This window comes from Abramis brama, assembly GCF_963993115.1.
Source record: "Abramis brama genome assembly, chromosome: 2".
Classification (NCBI taxonomy): domain Eukaryota; kingdom Metazoa; phylum Chordata; class Actinopteri; order Cypriniformes; family Leuciscidae; genus Abramis; species Abramis brama.
The window spans coordinates 65,978,218-65,992,085 of NC_139964.1; the positions used below are offsets into that span (position 1 = coordinate 65,978,218).

Here is a 13,868-nt window from a genome sequence, read left to right on the forward strand (position 1 = left end):
AAATAGTTCAGATATTAAAATTTGAAATCGATATATATATTTTTTGATAAATGGTTTAATAATTTTTTAACTAATTAACTAATTGTAATGTTTTGTCATATGAAAGTTTTATGAATATATACCAATATCCTGTTCCGTTTAAAGAATTTAAGTCTGTGATGAATTCTATTCCAAGCTTTATAATATTTTTGATGAAAGCATCCCTTACCCCGAGTCTATCTAAATGACTATCTCAGTTTATGTTTGTGACATGTTTCGTTTTTAAAGAATGAAATAATAAATGTATTCGTCAACTTTCTCAGTCTCAAAACTCGATTACTATGATATATGACATTCAGTGGAGGAAAACTTGGTTATTACCATACAAATATTGCATACCCAATAAAATTTTAAAAATACATGTTGAAAATCTGCATAAAATTTTCCCTTGCAGTGCACTTTTATCCAAATACTGTGATGTAACTGATATATAAACCTTAATAAGCCATAAATGAAAGTGAAGACATTTGTTATTATTTCTTTTCTTTCTTGTTATGTTTCATCACTTTTCTGGAATGATTTGAGTTTCTATTGCATTTCTGAAGCTAATATTAATTGTAGCTTTTTTCATTTTTATTTTTTTTAACTGAAACAAGTCACTAGAATACTGTTAACTTTTTGCAACCTTTTTTACTTCCATAATGTCACATTCTTTGTTAAAGCAGATATTGTAAGGCAGGACTTGATTAGACTTATAGGACTTACACAGGATTTAATTTTGTCAGCAGCTCATTAATCATTCGCAGTAAAAATAAAAATCTGTATTTAGTATAAATAGGGTTGATTATAATTTCATGTTGACTGTAAATGACTAGTGTAAATGATTCATTTGTCACTGTTGTTCTTTAAGGTGTTTCTGCTGCTAGCTTGGGAGACACACTAGTAGAGTAAGTGTATTTTCATTAATCTTTGTGAAAAATCTTTACTGTATGCAACATTCTAGAAAAAAAAATATTAATCTTGGTCTCTATGGGTTCTGTGCAGCTGTGACCAATCAGCATCCAAGTAACTAATACTGTATGTTTTTTATAATGTACATTTAAAAACAAGCATTTTTTTTACTGTTTTCTTTTCTCCTCAGAAATGACATTCATGAGTGAATGACTGATGCTCATCATGAACCTTCAAATGCAAAGCCACATGTGGATCTTCTTGACACATTTTACTAAACCATCTGCTCTTAACCGTCTGTGCCTTCAGAACTTTTACTGTCTTGTCTGGTTCTGAATATATAAATCTATGGTTAAATATGCAAATACATTTTCAAGGAGGGACAAGATGAGAATATCTTACTGGCACCAAACAGAGAGTAGCGTATAAATAAACAAATCATCTATTCATTTTTCTTTTGTGGAGAAAAGCAGAGAATGCAATGTATCACTTTGAATAAAATCCTCTGTAAAATGTAAAATGTGAATGCATAGTTAAGTGTGGTTATTCTTCATGGATTATGGTCTTGCTGGAAGCAGACACACTTGTGTTGTGCCAGACTGGTCACAATAGTAGTGACCGTAAAGAAAGTCTTCATTTATGAAGCTCTAAAAATGTTATTGACTGCTGTTTTAGTGCATTTCTGGCAAATATGGAGAGAATAAAGGGTCTCAATTAAATGTTGTGTTGTTTCACATGGTAAGTCCAAAATGTCACATGACCAGAGCAGTTTAATTATTGTTTGCACCATAGATGATGTCTGCATCAAAGCTCCAACACAAAAGGTTAGTAAAGAATGTTAACATAAAGACATTACAAAGGTACACATTATCTTTAAAGTGTCTAGTATTAATATATGAATTCACAATTATTCAGTTTTGTTGAGTGTGGTCATAGAATGAGCCAAGATGTTGATGGCAACAATAGTGACCGGTGCAAAATATAGATGTTTTTTTTTTATATATTCGTTTTTATTTTTTAATCTAAGTATTTCTAAAAGTGTTGTATAAAGGTTTTTAAAGAGTGGATGAAAGAGTTTAAAATGTGTTAAATAAGTGGGCCGATATAGGCTATAAGAATGTTCAGTAGCCTATGTATAATGAAGGCCTACAATACATTATCCCACCGGTCACAATTGTTCACAATAAAAATTATTATTGATTATTTCAAGGGGAAACTAATGACACCTCATTTGGATATTTTCATGTCTGGGAAAGTTTGGAATTAAACGGGTTAATTTAATTGCAATGAACATAAGATGGCAGCAGTGACCCTTAGTGGAAGACCAACACGTCACGATGCAAGCATTTTTTTTTTTTTACAGTCTATGGTTGCAAGGCGTTTTCTTTTCAAACTTCCTCTGTTCTTACACCACGCCTCGGTGTGTTTGTGTCTCAGTCTCGAAGACAAGTGAATAAAGTGTAGGCTACTATTTCTAACAAAAATGTCACTTCAACTCTTGACGTTAATCTCCATCGTTGGGTTCTTCACCACAGGAGCTGTTTCAGGTGAGTTATTAACGTGTTCATGGAAATAGCAGGCCGTTCTTGGCAAACCTAAACAGTTAGGGTCAGGTTTAGCCTACTAACAGCTTCCTCCAGTGCAATTATAGTTCCTCTTTTGGCGTTAAAAAAAAACTACTGTAAGGATTTACTAAAGACACGCTGTAAAAAATTAGCTCTGAAAAGGATGGACAGGGTTATTTTGCGGTGGACTTTCATTATTGCATGAGTTTCCCTTTCAGGCGCAACATTTATGGCGAGAGGATATTATTTAAATGAATCACACAAGGTGATTTTCTGGTAGATTGTGTTGGTCATTATTGAAATGATCTGTCCTTTCATTTGCACGTCGTCAGTAGATCACTCTCTAAACTTTGCACTCTCATCGGCGCTGTTAAGGCGGGCGTACACGGTGCGATTTTTGCTGTTTTTACGAGCTCGCAGAGGTCAAAGATCATTTTTAAACATGTTTAAAAAATTCGGGGAGTCGGCCCGATTTTCACCAGCTGTCCCCTATTGCTAATCATACACAACCACGTGGGGCTATACCTCAGTGGCAGCAACCATAGAGGGTGCGCATACACTGTCACTGTCACACACACACACACACACACACCTCTCTCTCTCTCTCTCTCTCTCTCTCTCTCTCTTTAGTTTTTATGTTGAAAAGAATGGCTACTGTTCTCTGCTTTACAACAAATCATTTGCACACACATTTCTGTCATTTTTTCTATCTGAAGCTTTGCCTGCTGCATGCAACATTGACGGTCTCTGTGTTTAGCGCGAAAGCTCACGTGATTGCTGCCGGCTCGGGATAAAATTCGTGCAGGACAGACAGTCGTGCCGTGTACCAGCTGCTTTGACGCGATTATCAGTTAAACTGACTCGCAGCGTGTGCAATATCTCTCGACCTCCCGAGCGTCCGATCCTGGTCCGAACTCGCACCGTGTACGCCCGCCTTTACCCAGCAAACATTTGGACGTTTAATGACCGTTGAAAAGACGTCCGTCCGACTCGTCCTGTCATGGTTGAAAAATAGTTCCAAAATGAAAGTTGAACGGACGTCTTCGACGTCATCTGACCGTGAATTTCACGTCTCTTCTGCGCGTCCCTGGACGTCTAAATGCGTCGTCATCTGTGTGTTTAAATGTGTTGCTACATAATTTAAGTGTAGCCTATATATAAGCCTGCATATAAAATAATCACACACCTATTGTGTAACATCGTGAAAGGCAATCAAGTCTTGAGGTTTACACATCTTGACAAAGGTTCTAAAAAGGTCCAAAATTGGTCCAGTCAGACCTGAACGTCAATTAAACGTTTATTCACGTGTACATCACAAACAAGAACACATTATTTGTGGACATAAGCAAAAAAAGAAGCATGTTCTGGTTTAGCACAACAGCCAAAATTTCTCTTTATTTTTTTCAATGTTTAACATTTGTTAACCAAACTAAAATACCAATTACGAAATACTGAATTATTATATAAAGGGATAGTTCACCCAAAAATTAAAATTCTGTCATTTACTCACCCTCATGTTCCAAACCTGTATGAGTTTCTTTCTTCTGCTGAACACAAAAGAAGATATTTTGAAGAATGTTTGTAACCAAGCAAATAGAGCAACCATTGACTACCATTATAGGAGAAAAAATTATTATTGTAGTTAATGGGAAGCGACATTTGCTTGGTTACAAACATTCTTCCAAACATCTTTGTGTTTAGCATAACATAGAAAGGTATACAGGTTTGAAACATGAGGTTGAGTAAATGATGACAATTTTCATTTTTGGGTGAACTATCCCTTAAACACATTGTTTGGCTTTTTTTGTATCCACCACCTCCAGCTCTTCCTGGAGCGTGTTTCAGGTGTTCTGCCATTGCTGCATCAATTTCAGAGTCTGTAGCATTTGAGCTCCACCTCTTCACAGCATCTAAGAGAATATATTTCTTTTTAAAATAAATAAAATAAAAAATTTGAGGTAAATGACATGCACTTATTTTCAAAATATTTTTATGGTCTACAGCTAAATTTAAAAAACTATGGAACAAGATGAATGAATCATGAATGAAACATTAGAAAAAGGTAATCAACATACATTACATTTTATTTTATTGTATAAAAGATGTTCAGCATCATCAGACAAATGCAGGGGGAACAGCATTTGTCCCCTGCCTCTTCAATACCACTGTGGTGCCCTTGAGAAAGACCCTTAACTAGGTGTGTAACTGTGAGTAAGTGAACAGGATATTTCTGATAAAGACAGGTGGGCTGTGATGTCCCCTGAATAGATAAAGGGTACCAATAAAAATTACATCAATATACAAGGAACAAGAGATTTTTTAGATTGGCATATGCCCCAAATTACAAGTTACAGTAATAACTTTGACTGTATCATTAAACATACTTTATACTATGGTATACCGTTGTATAAGTTCAAAGTAACTTTTAGCCTACTAGCTAATTTTAGCCAAACTCAGTAAATTTCAGTTGACAATGTGGGCATCATTTCTTTCGGTTCATTCATGTCAAACAAGTAAAACTCAAGCATGTTAATCTAATAATACAAAATGTACTTACCCAACAGTAGATTTTTAATAATATCGATACAACTCCCTCCTCAATTCCTCCTCTCCTCGTGGTTGTTCAAAGTTCCGGAGTCTATGGGGAGGACCATAGACTGGATCTCGCGAGATAATCTATCCTATCGCGGGATTTTGTACTATCGCGAGATCTTTTGTTACTACATCTAGGCAGCACAGTTTTGGCAATTACATCCAACTCAGACATAAATGGTGACCGGATATATTTCTGTTTTACAGGTATATGCATACATTCCATAAAAAAAATAACAACGAATACATCAGGTACAACAGGTTGAAATAATGACTAAAATGCAGTGGCTTTGCAATCACTTAACCACACTGGGCACTTTGTGATTATAATCTATCTATCTATAAATTACAGAAACGTCTGTCTGTCTGTCTGTCTGTATGTCTGTCTGTGTGTCTGTTAACCACATATCTCTTGAACCGTTAGTCCGATGGATTTCAAATTCGACAGGTGTCTCGCTACGGGCACGAGTAAGTGCAGTGCCAAGTTTGACGTTGTTTGGATGAGAAATGCTAAAGATATCGTTAAATATATCATTTTTAAAAGGTTGTGGTTTAAAAATAAACATTCTGACACAAACACTCTGTCAGCTACACTGTTTACTTCTGAATATTCTAGTTTGGTTCCAGAACGTGATAAATCCATTTTGATTAATTTGAGTAAAAATGTGTTTTCTTTACCAAGATAGTGGCAAGATGAAAACGACTATTTTCTGTTTCAAACTTTCACATAGCATCTTTAGGTTATAATAACATAAAAAATTCAAATCCAGATTTTGATTTTCAAAGATCTATTATAAAAACTGATTATTTTTCCCCAAAAATGCAATAAATTCATGACACTTTTTTTTTTCAAAATGCAATTAATCCATTGAATCAATATAAAAGTTATTTTTTATCATATTGAAACTGTTGAAATCAGCCATCGCTAAGAAATATCTCCTGAACTTTTTTGACGGCGATCAGCTCACAAAAACTGATTTTGCAGGGGCACTTTGCACTGCTCCCTGAATCAACGCGCTTATTCATTTGTGGATGTTAACTGAATCTGTAAGTATTACTTCTGAATATTATATCCCTTTCTACCATGTAAAAATGTCACTGAACTTTTGCTGTGTAATTGTAACAATGAGCACTCAAAATACACCAAACCAACAATTACTAAAAACACACACAAAAACTGATTTTGCACGGCATTTTGCACTAGTTTTGATTAATTTGAGTAAAAATGTGTTTTCTTTACCAAGAAAGTGGCAAGATGAAAACCACTATTTTCTGTTTCAAACATTCACATAGCATCTTTAGGTTATAATATCATAAAAAATTCTAATCCAGATTTGGATTTTCAAAGATCTATTATAAAACGGATTATTTTCCCCCAAAAATGCAATAAATTCATGACACTTTTTTTTCAAAATGCTATCATATTGAAACTGTTGAAATCAGCCATCACTAAGAAATATCTCCTGAACATCTATTATAAAAACGGATTATTTTTCCCCAAAAATGCAATAAATTCATGACACTTTTTTTTCAAAATGCTATCATATTGAAACTGTTGAAATCAGCCATCACTAAGAAATATCTCCTGAACTTTTTTGACGGCGATCAGCTCACAAAAACTGATTTTGCACGGGCACTTTGCACTGCTCCCTGAATCGATGCGCTTATTCATTTGTGGATGTAAACTGAATCTATAAGTCAGCTATGCTGTTTACTTCTGAATATTATATTTATTTTTACACAAATAAAAATGTCACTGAACTTTTGCTGTGTAATTGTAACAGTGAGCACTCAAACACACCAAACCAGCAATTACTAAAAACACACTTAAAAACTTATTTTGCATGGGCATTTTGCACTAGTTTATTTAAACAAGATAAAGTAAATATATTTATTTTGTATACAAATCGTGTATTTCATAAAGATAATTCCTGTTTTTTTTCTGTCTTGCTTGACTAGATGTGTAAAGGACGTCAGTGGACGTCTATTCACAGCCTTGACTAGACGTGTAAAGGACGTCAGTGGACGTCTTCACAACCTCTTAAAAACTACTTGGGCAATTAAATTAATTATTGCAGTATTAACCATGCAAGGATTAAGCACAGCTTTTGCATATTTAACAAGGATTTCATAGAGGGTCATGATGGACTATAAATGCACGTGTAAAAGACGTCGCCAGGTGACGTCCTCTCACCCGATACACTATATATTGAACTACACATAGCTAAAAGTCAAAATAACAATTATACATGCAACCCCAGAGAACTGTAGACATGTACAAATGTATCTGGATGCATTTTTAGGAAATGTTCTGTTACATATTTTTACCGATTTATGCCGTCCTACCGCGACCGGGGAGGGGGCCAGGGACACGACGTTGCCGTCGGACCAATGTTTGCTGGGTATTTTCTAATTTAATTTAGGCTACCATCAAGTAAGGGCTATATAGCCTATATATTCACTTCCTGGAAATTAGCTAGACTAGACTTTCTTGTTGAATGTTGACTAACATAATCTCTCATATTTTAATGATTAGGTACAGAGGTGGTGAAAGCAGTGGGTGATGAAGTTTCCTTTCATCCAGAAGGGCTTTACACCCGTTAAAGCCCTTCTGGATGAAAGGAGCAGCACGCGCTATAGTGCTTTCACATAAGCTGCGTTTCCAGTACATATACTGATCCACGGCTGTACCACAAACACATACTCACTATTTTTATTTGAAATCCAGAAGTTATCAGTAACTTTTATTAAAAAATGTCAATCTCTTTGTACACATTTACACTCTTTAATAGACGCATTCACGTTTAAACACAATTTAAACAACGCATTATTCAATCCATTAGGCTACTTCTATATAGATTTATATAGTAAGTTGCTCAAGCAAGTGGTAAAATATTAAACCATATACTTATATTAAAATCGCAAACATGTTAGATTAAAACTTAAAATTGACTAAAACAGCCGACTCTCATGCCTTTTCTTTTGCATTTAAATTTTAATACAATAAATCTTGCATGTCACAAAGAACTTGTTATTCCACCTCCACGAATGAGACGAGTGTTGTTCATTATGTCGCCTTGTTGAGGTAAATTGTACATTTAATTAATTAATTCAGCGCGTGCTGCACAGCAGAAATAGACTCGGTGCGGAAACCATCTCTGCACTGCTGTATATGCACCGCAACTGGAACGGATTCCGCACCAAGTCTATTTTTGCTGTGCTACACGCGCTGAATTCAAGTGACAGCGCATGTTTCGTGGTCAAAATGAACACAGATTGACCAGATTGACATGAAAATGTAGTAGGCTAATTTCATCATAAATGCATTGAATTAAATAAAATGTAGTAATCTCACCATAAATGCATTTAATTAAATACTACTATTTTTCACAGTGATCTTTTTACTTTGGTAAATCAAGGAAAACTACAATTTACTTCAACAAGGCCACATAATGAACAACACTCGTCTCATTCGTGGAGGAGGAAAAACAAGCTATTTGTGACATGCTTCAACAAGATTTATTGTATAAAGATTTAAATTATGCGAAAGAAAGGCTATGAGTCGGCTGTTTTTGTCAATTTTAGGTTTTAATTTAAAATGTATGCGATTTTAATAAAAGTGCATGGTTAAATATTTTACCACTTGCTTGAGCAACTTAATATATAATTATATAGAAGTAATGCATTGAATAATACGTTGTTTAAATTGTGTTTAAACGTGAATACGTCTATTTAAGAGTGTATATGTGTACAAAAAGAATCACAATGCTGACAAAACTTTTTTTTAAATAAAAGTTGCTGATAACTTCTGGATTTGAAATACAAATAGTGAGTATGTGTTTGTGGTACAGCCGCGGATCAGTTACGCACTGCAAACGCAGCATATGTGAAAGCACTATAGCGTGTGCTTCTCCTGCACCGCATACACACTGCAGGCGGAGTATGTGTGAAACGGGTGTTACTGTGCGTATCATAACTAATTGTCGCGTATAAATTGCACGATATACACAATGTGTGCTATAGAGATGCATCTAATGAGAACGTGTTGTTATTGTAGTTCTGGACTAAATGAGAGCATGCATTTTCTCATCTCACATGTACAAAACAAATGAACTATTCCTTAAAACGAATAAAAACAGTGAAATGCAAACGCAACATTGTAACACATTTCTTTTAAAAGTAACTTTCCCCAACACTGTAGTTTTCAATTTTATTTTAATATTGTAACCTAATTGTCAAATATTAAATGACTGTAGTGGATGACAGAGTCTTTCTTGTTGAATGTTGACTAACATACTCTCTCATATTTTAATTATTAGGTACAGAGGTGAAGAAAGCAGTGGGTGATGAAGTTTCCTTTGGTCCAGATAAACCTCTTCCTGCTTCTGTCTCCAGCATCACATGGAAACACATTAAAGATGGTGAAACTGTTAAGGCGATTGAATGGGAAGACGGAATAACTGAAACACCGAACCCGAGATTCAACGGCGTCACAACTCTTAATACAACGACCGGACAAATCACGATTACTAAACTAACTGTCGAACATAGTGGAGTTTATACCCTTGACATCAGCGGTAAAGAGCAGGAACAAAGATTCACATTGACTGTTATGGGTGAGTGGATGCTGATTATTCATTAATATTAATAATAATATTATAAATGCATCATATTATTATTATTATTATTATTATTATTATGGTTGTTTTTACTTAGCCTCACATACAGAAAAAACAAAAAACAATGTAATTGTACAATAATGGCATCAGATTGTAATACCATGATACTTTGATTAATACCGTGGTATTTACATGGTACAAGATACTTTCAAGAATACCACGTCCAAAAAACCACTGTAGTATTATAGTACTTTTTCTGTAAGTTATGGTTTTGTTTAGTAACTGGATTTTACCCTCTAATACCATCATAGCACTATGGTACTGTGACAGTACTTTAAGCAATGCTAGCATAGTTGTGTTTGATTTCATTGTGTTTCTTTATAGACTGAATGTTCATATTTGTTTTCTTTCACAGAACGGGTCCCCAAACCTGTGATTAAAATAGAGAAGAGTGATAACCCTGGTGTTGTGAATTTAATATGTGAGTACAGTGAAACAATCATCTGGAAGAAATCTACTGGAGAAACACTGACGGGTTCAGCGCACCAACCGAAAGGAAAGTTCATTACTGTCACAAAAGGAAGAAATCCAGAAATCTTCTACACCTGTACACTCCAGAACGCAGTGAGTGAGGAGACCAGTAAACGCATCTATGAGAGAGATCTGTTTAAAGGTGAGATGCTGGACGGACACTAAACACAACCTGTATTTAAGAAGTATATACTTATGCTTTTATTTAGATTATGCAATCATTCAATAATACAAGATGCATAAAGCAACACTAAAGAAGACTTTGGCGGGACGTTTGAGAGGGAAACAACAAATTGAGGGTTTCCGAGATTTTTCTTTTTTCCTTTTTTTTTTGTTTTCTTTAGAAGTAGTAACGGGTACTCACAGTTATGGATAGAAATGTAGCGGAGTAAAGATATTTGCCTCTCAAATGTACTTGAGTAAAGTCATGAGTACTCCCCAAAAATGATACTCGAGTAAAGTACAGATCCCTCAAAATTGTACTTAAGTACTGTACTCAAGTAAATGTACTCCATTACTGTCCGGCTCTGGCACGGGTGCAAAATAGGAATGATACATGCGTCGGTGTACAAAGTCAATTGCGCTGGGTGCAAGATAGGGCCCCATGTCCGTGACGCTTTTACAACATTTGAAATCCCGCCATCTCGCCATCCCCCAAAAGCCAAGCCAATGTTGATTCTTGTTTTATTACGAGCTCTGTCGTGTTCTCTTTTCTCCAGCAGACTCTCTGCTGTTCAGTGTTTGTTTAAAACTGTGATTCCCCAGAGGTTTTAGCAGCTCCATGTCAACCTTTCTCGCTCGCTGTGACAACTAACCGTCATCCACGTCAAAGCAAGGAGCTTTTATCTATATACAATATGACGACACTAAAATATAAACACTTATGAGTACTGTACTCAAGTAAATGTACTCCTTTACTGTCCGGCTCTGCAAACAACACCTGTCAACCACATAGCAACGCCACCCCAGAATATGCAGTAGGGATGTCCCGATACCACTTTTTGCAGAACGAGTCTGATACCGATACTTTCATTTTTGGTACTCGCCGATACCGTAACCGATACCTGAATTTTCACTGCATTTGTAATTTTACAAGTAGATAAACCAAAATAATATAAATCATATTAGTTGGCTTAATTTGTTCATCAAATATATATTTCTTTCAGTTATTTTCATGCTTAATTAAGCCTGCTAAAATGCATTGTATGAGCTTCTGTTACTGTCACTGTTCATTCTATTGCTCATCATATTTTATCTTTCATTTAATAGCCACAGCAATATTTAGAGCAGCTCCAGCAGGGCTCAGTGCTGAGGATCGGGTCAGCGGTTCAAATGTTTGTCAAAACCAGTGAAATATCAATTATTTAATCCAATTTTGATACTACAACAAAAACTACCAGCCTAATTAATGTGAATTTAAAACAAGTAAGCAGTCAGTAACAAAATAAGAACAAACTATCGAATTACAAATAGGACAAATAAATACAATAGAACAAAGAAAGACTACAAATGAAATAAACAGTGTTTTTAGAGTTTTTCAGGTAGATCCAACAGGTACAGAAATTTGAATAAAGTAATCAAATGTGAAAAAAAGCTAATTTTTACTGTATATATTATTTATAGATGGATATTTTTGTAAAGTTGAAAAGGGTATCTATTTAGTCAAGAGCAGTGAGTATTTCTTTGTCCTTTGTTTGATTAACATTAAAACACAGAATCAGGTTTATTAGACTGCTGCCCCTTTAAGACCGAACGCACGGACCGCATTTGCACATGCTACGTTCATTTGAGATATAACCGACTTTGTTTACTATAGGATACTCGCCAAGACGGGCGTTATTACATAATTTTGTGTGAATTCGTCCGTACAAGCGCAAGACGTGAAAGACAATTTAATTCAGTATTCGCGCGCTGAGACGCTGGTTTGCGGGGCGCGCGCTTTGGATGTTTGCGTTCATGGAACTTCTTGACCTGCACACGTCCTGTAATAATGTAGGGAACCACTCGTTATACTTAAATCAGGTAACAGTTCATGTTTTACTTTACTTACATATACAATTTAGTTTTCATCCAAATAACATGTGCTTATATTTTTTACCTTAAAATAATGTTTCCAAAATCGTTTCAGTGGTTCATCAACTCGTAATAGGGTGAAAGGCACTTCTGCATTCGCTTTGTGGCCCTCTATTGGCTATAACCGCACTATGCAAGTTTGACAGATCGAGTAGTGTTTCTGTAGTTCGAATGAGACATAAGAAACTACACATTTGACTTGCTTTACAGCAAGCGTTACAATAGTCATTATTTTGTTTTTCTTCATTTCTGATGTCGCAATACATCATACTTTCATAAAATCATGCAGCATACTCTACCTTGTCTGTGGACATCGTTCATTTTAAAGCCGGTGCTGGATAAACAGTGAGCGTGCGACGGTCGGCTGCGTTAGGCTAAATTATTTAGACAGCGGTAATGGACAATTCCACTTCCAACCTGTAGGGGGACCGAAGAGGAAAAGTTATTTGGTGTTGCTTTAATAATGCAAGATATCATTTAATAAACTTACTATGATAATTTAAATATGCTTTCCTGGAATTGGTTTTATAACATATTTTTTCCCCCACATTAGCATCAAACAAAGGATGTGTCGTAGCAGCTGTCATTCCTTCAATCACTATGATGATTATTATAATCCTTTTCCTATCATAGCTTTTCACGGTAAGACAACTGTTTAATCTTTTAAAAATAGTCAAATATGTTTCCATTCTTTCATCTGTGCTTATCATTTGCTCAAAAAAAAAGTATATGTAATGTAATAAATGTATTAATAAATATTCACGTTGACTGTAAATTGTAACGGCCACCTCATTTGTTATGTACCTTTAAGACGCCACATTTGATGCAGGAGACGCAAGATTAAGCTTATTTAATTTCTTTGTGGAAAATCATTGCTATATGTTTTACAATGTAAATAAAACACCTGTTTTCCCTCAGAAACAGCATCTGTGAGTGTGTGTGATGCCACACACTTCTGCTCATCATGGACTCTCTGAGTCCCAGCTTCACTGAATCGACTGCAGCTCTGCACCGTCTGTCTTCAGAACTGTGACTGTTTCTCAGCTTTCACTGTTGCTCTTTGACCTTTCTGTCTGCTGGTGTTGGCACTTCATCCTCAGGTTATGAATATATGAATGTACTGTTAAATATGCAGATATATAATTTATTTATTACTTACTGTCAACAAGGTAAAGAGTTTTGCAGGTATGATTGTGTAGAAATAAATTTGCTTCTAAAAATTTATATTGTTCAGAAAACATTGAAAAAAATACATGACAATACATTTTACACTATTTTACAGTAAATGTTCTGCTGCTTTTTTGGTTTGTGGTGGAAAGTAGAGAATGCTTTTTATTCTAATTTATTTAGCTACCAAATCTTTGATTTGACTTTGATTTGAAAGACACTATTTTACAGTACATTTTCTGCTTCATTTGCGTTTTATTTTATTCTATTTTATTTAGCTACCAAGGCAGAAGGATTGTTTTGCACTGGTGCCAATGTGAAGAGTTTGATGCAGGGCAATGTAAACATAGAATATAATGTAAATCACTTTGAATAAAATGTTAAATGTGAA

The 13,868-nt window shown here is 35.1% G+C and overlaps 1 protein-coding gene across 2 annotated transcripts in view; it reads left to right on the top strand.

The window, feature by feature from the left end:
- Positions 1-13,868, top strand: part of LOC311075237 (CD48 antigen-like) — a 46,931-nt gene extending 33,063 nt beyond the window's left edge. Inside the window, exons 1-5 of one of the 2 annotated variants that reach the window (XM_084102486.1) lie at positions 2,275-2,477; positions 9,407-9,703; positions 10,122-10,379; positions 12,864-12,952; positions 13,229-13,868. In XM_084102486.1, coding sequence (XP_083958612.1) covers positions 2,414-2,477; positions 9,407-9,703; positions 10,122-10,379; positions 12,864-12,943 — 699 coding nt within the window. In that variant the 5' untranslated portion in view covers positions 2,275-2,413 and the 3' untranslated portion in view covers positions 12,944-12,952; positions 13,229-13,868. Of the gene's footprint in view, positions 1-2,274; positions 2,478-9,406; positions 9,704-10,121; positions 10,380-12,863; positions 12,953-13,228 lie in introns of those variants that run through there. The other variant, XM_084102487.1, reaches the window with a different exon arrangement.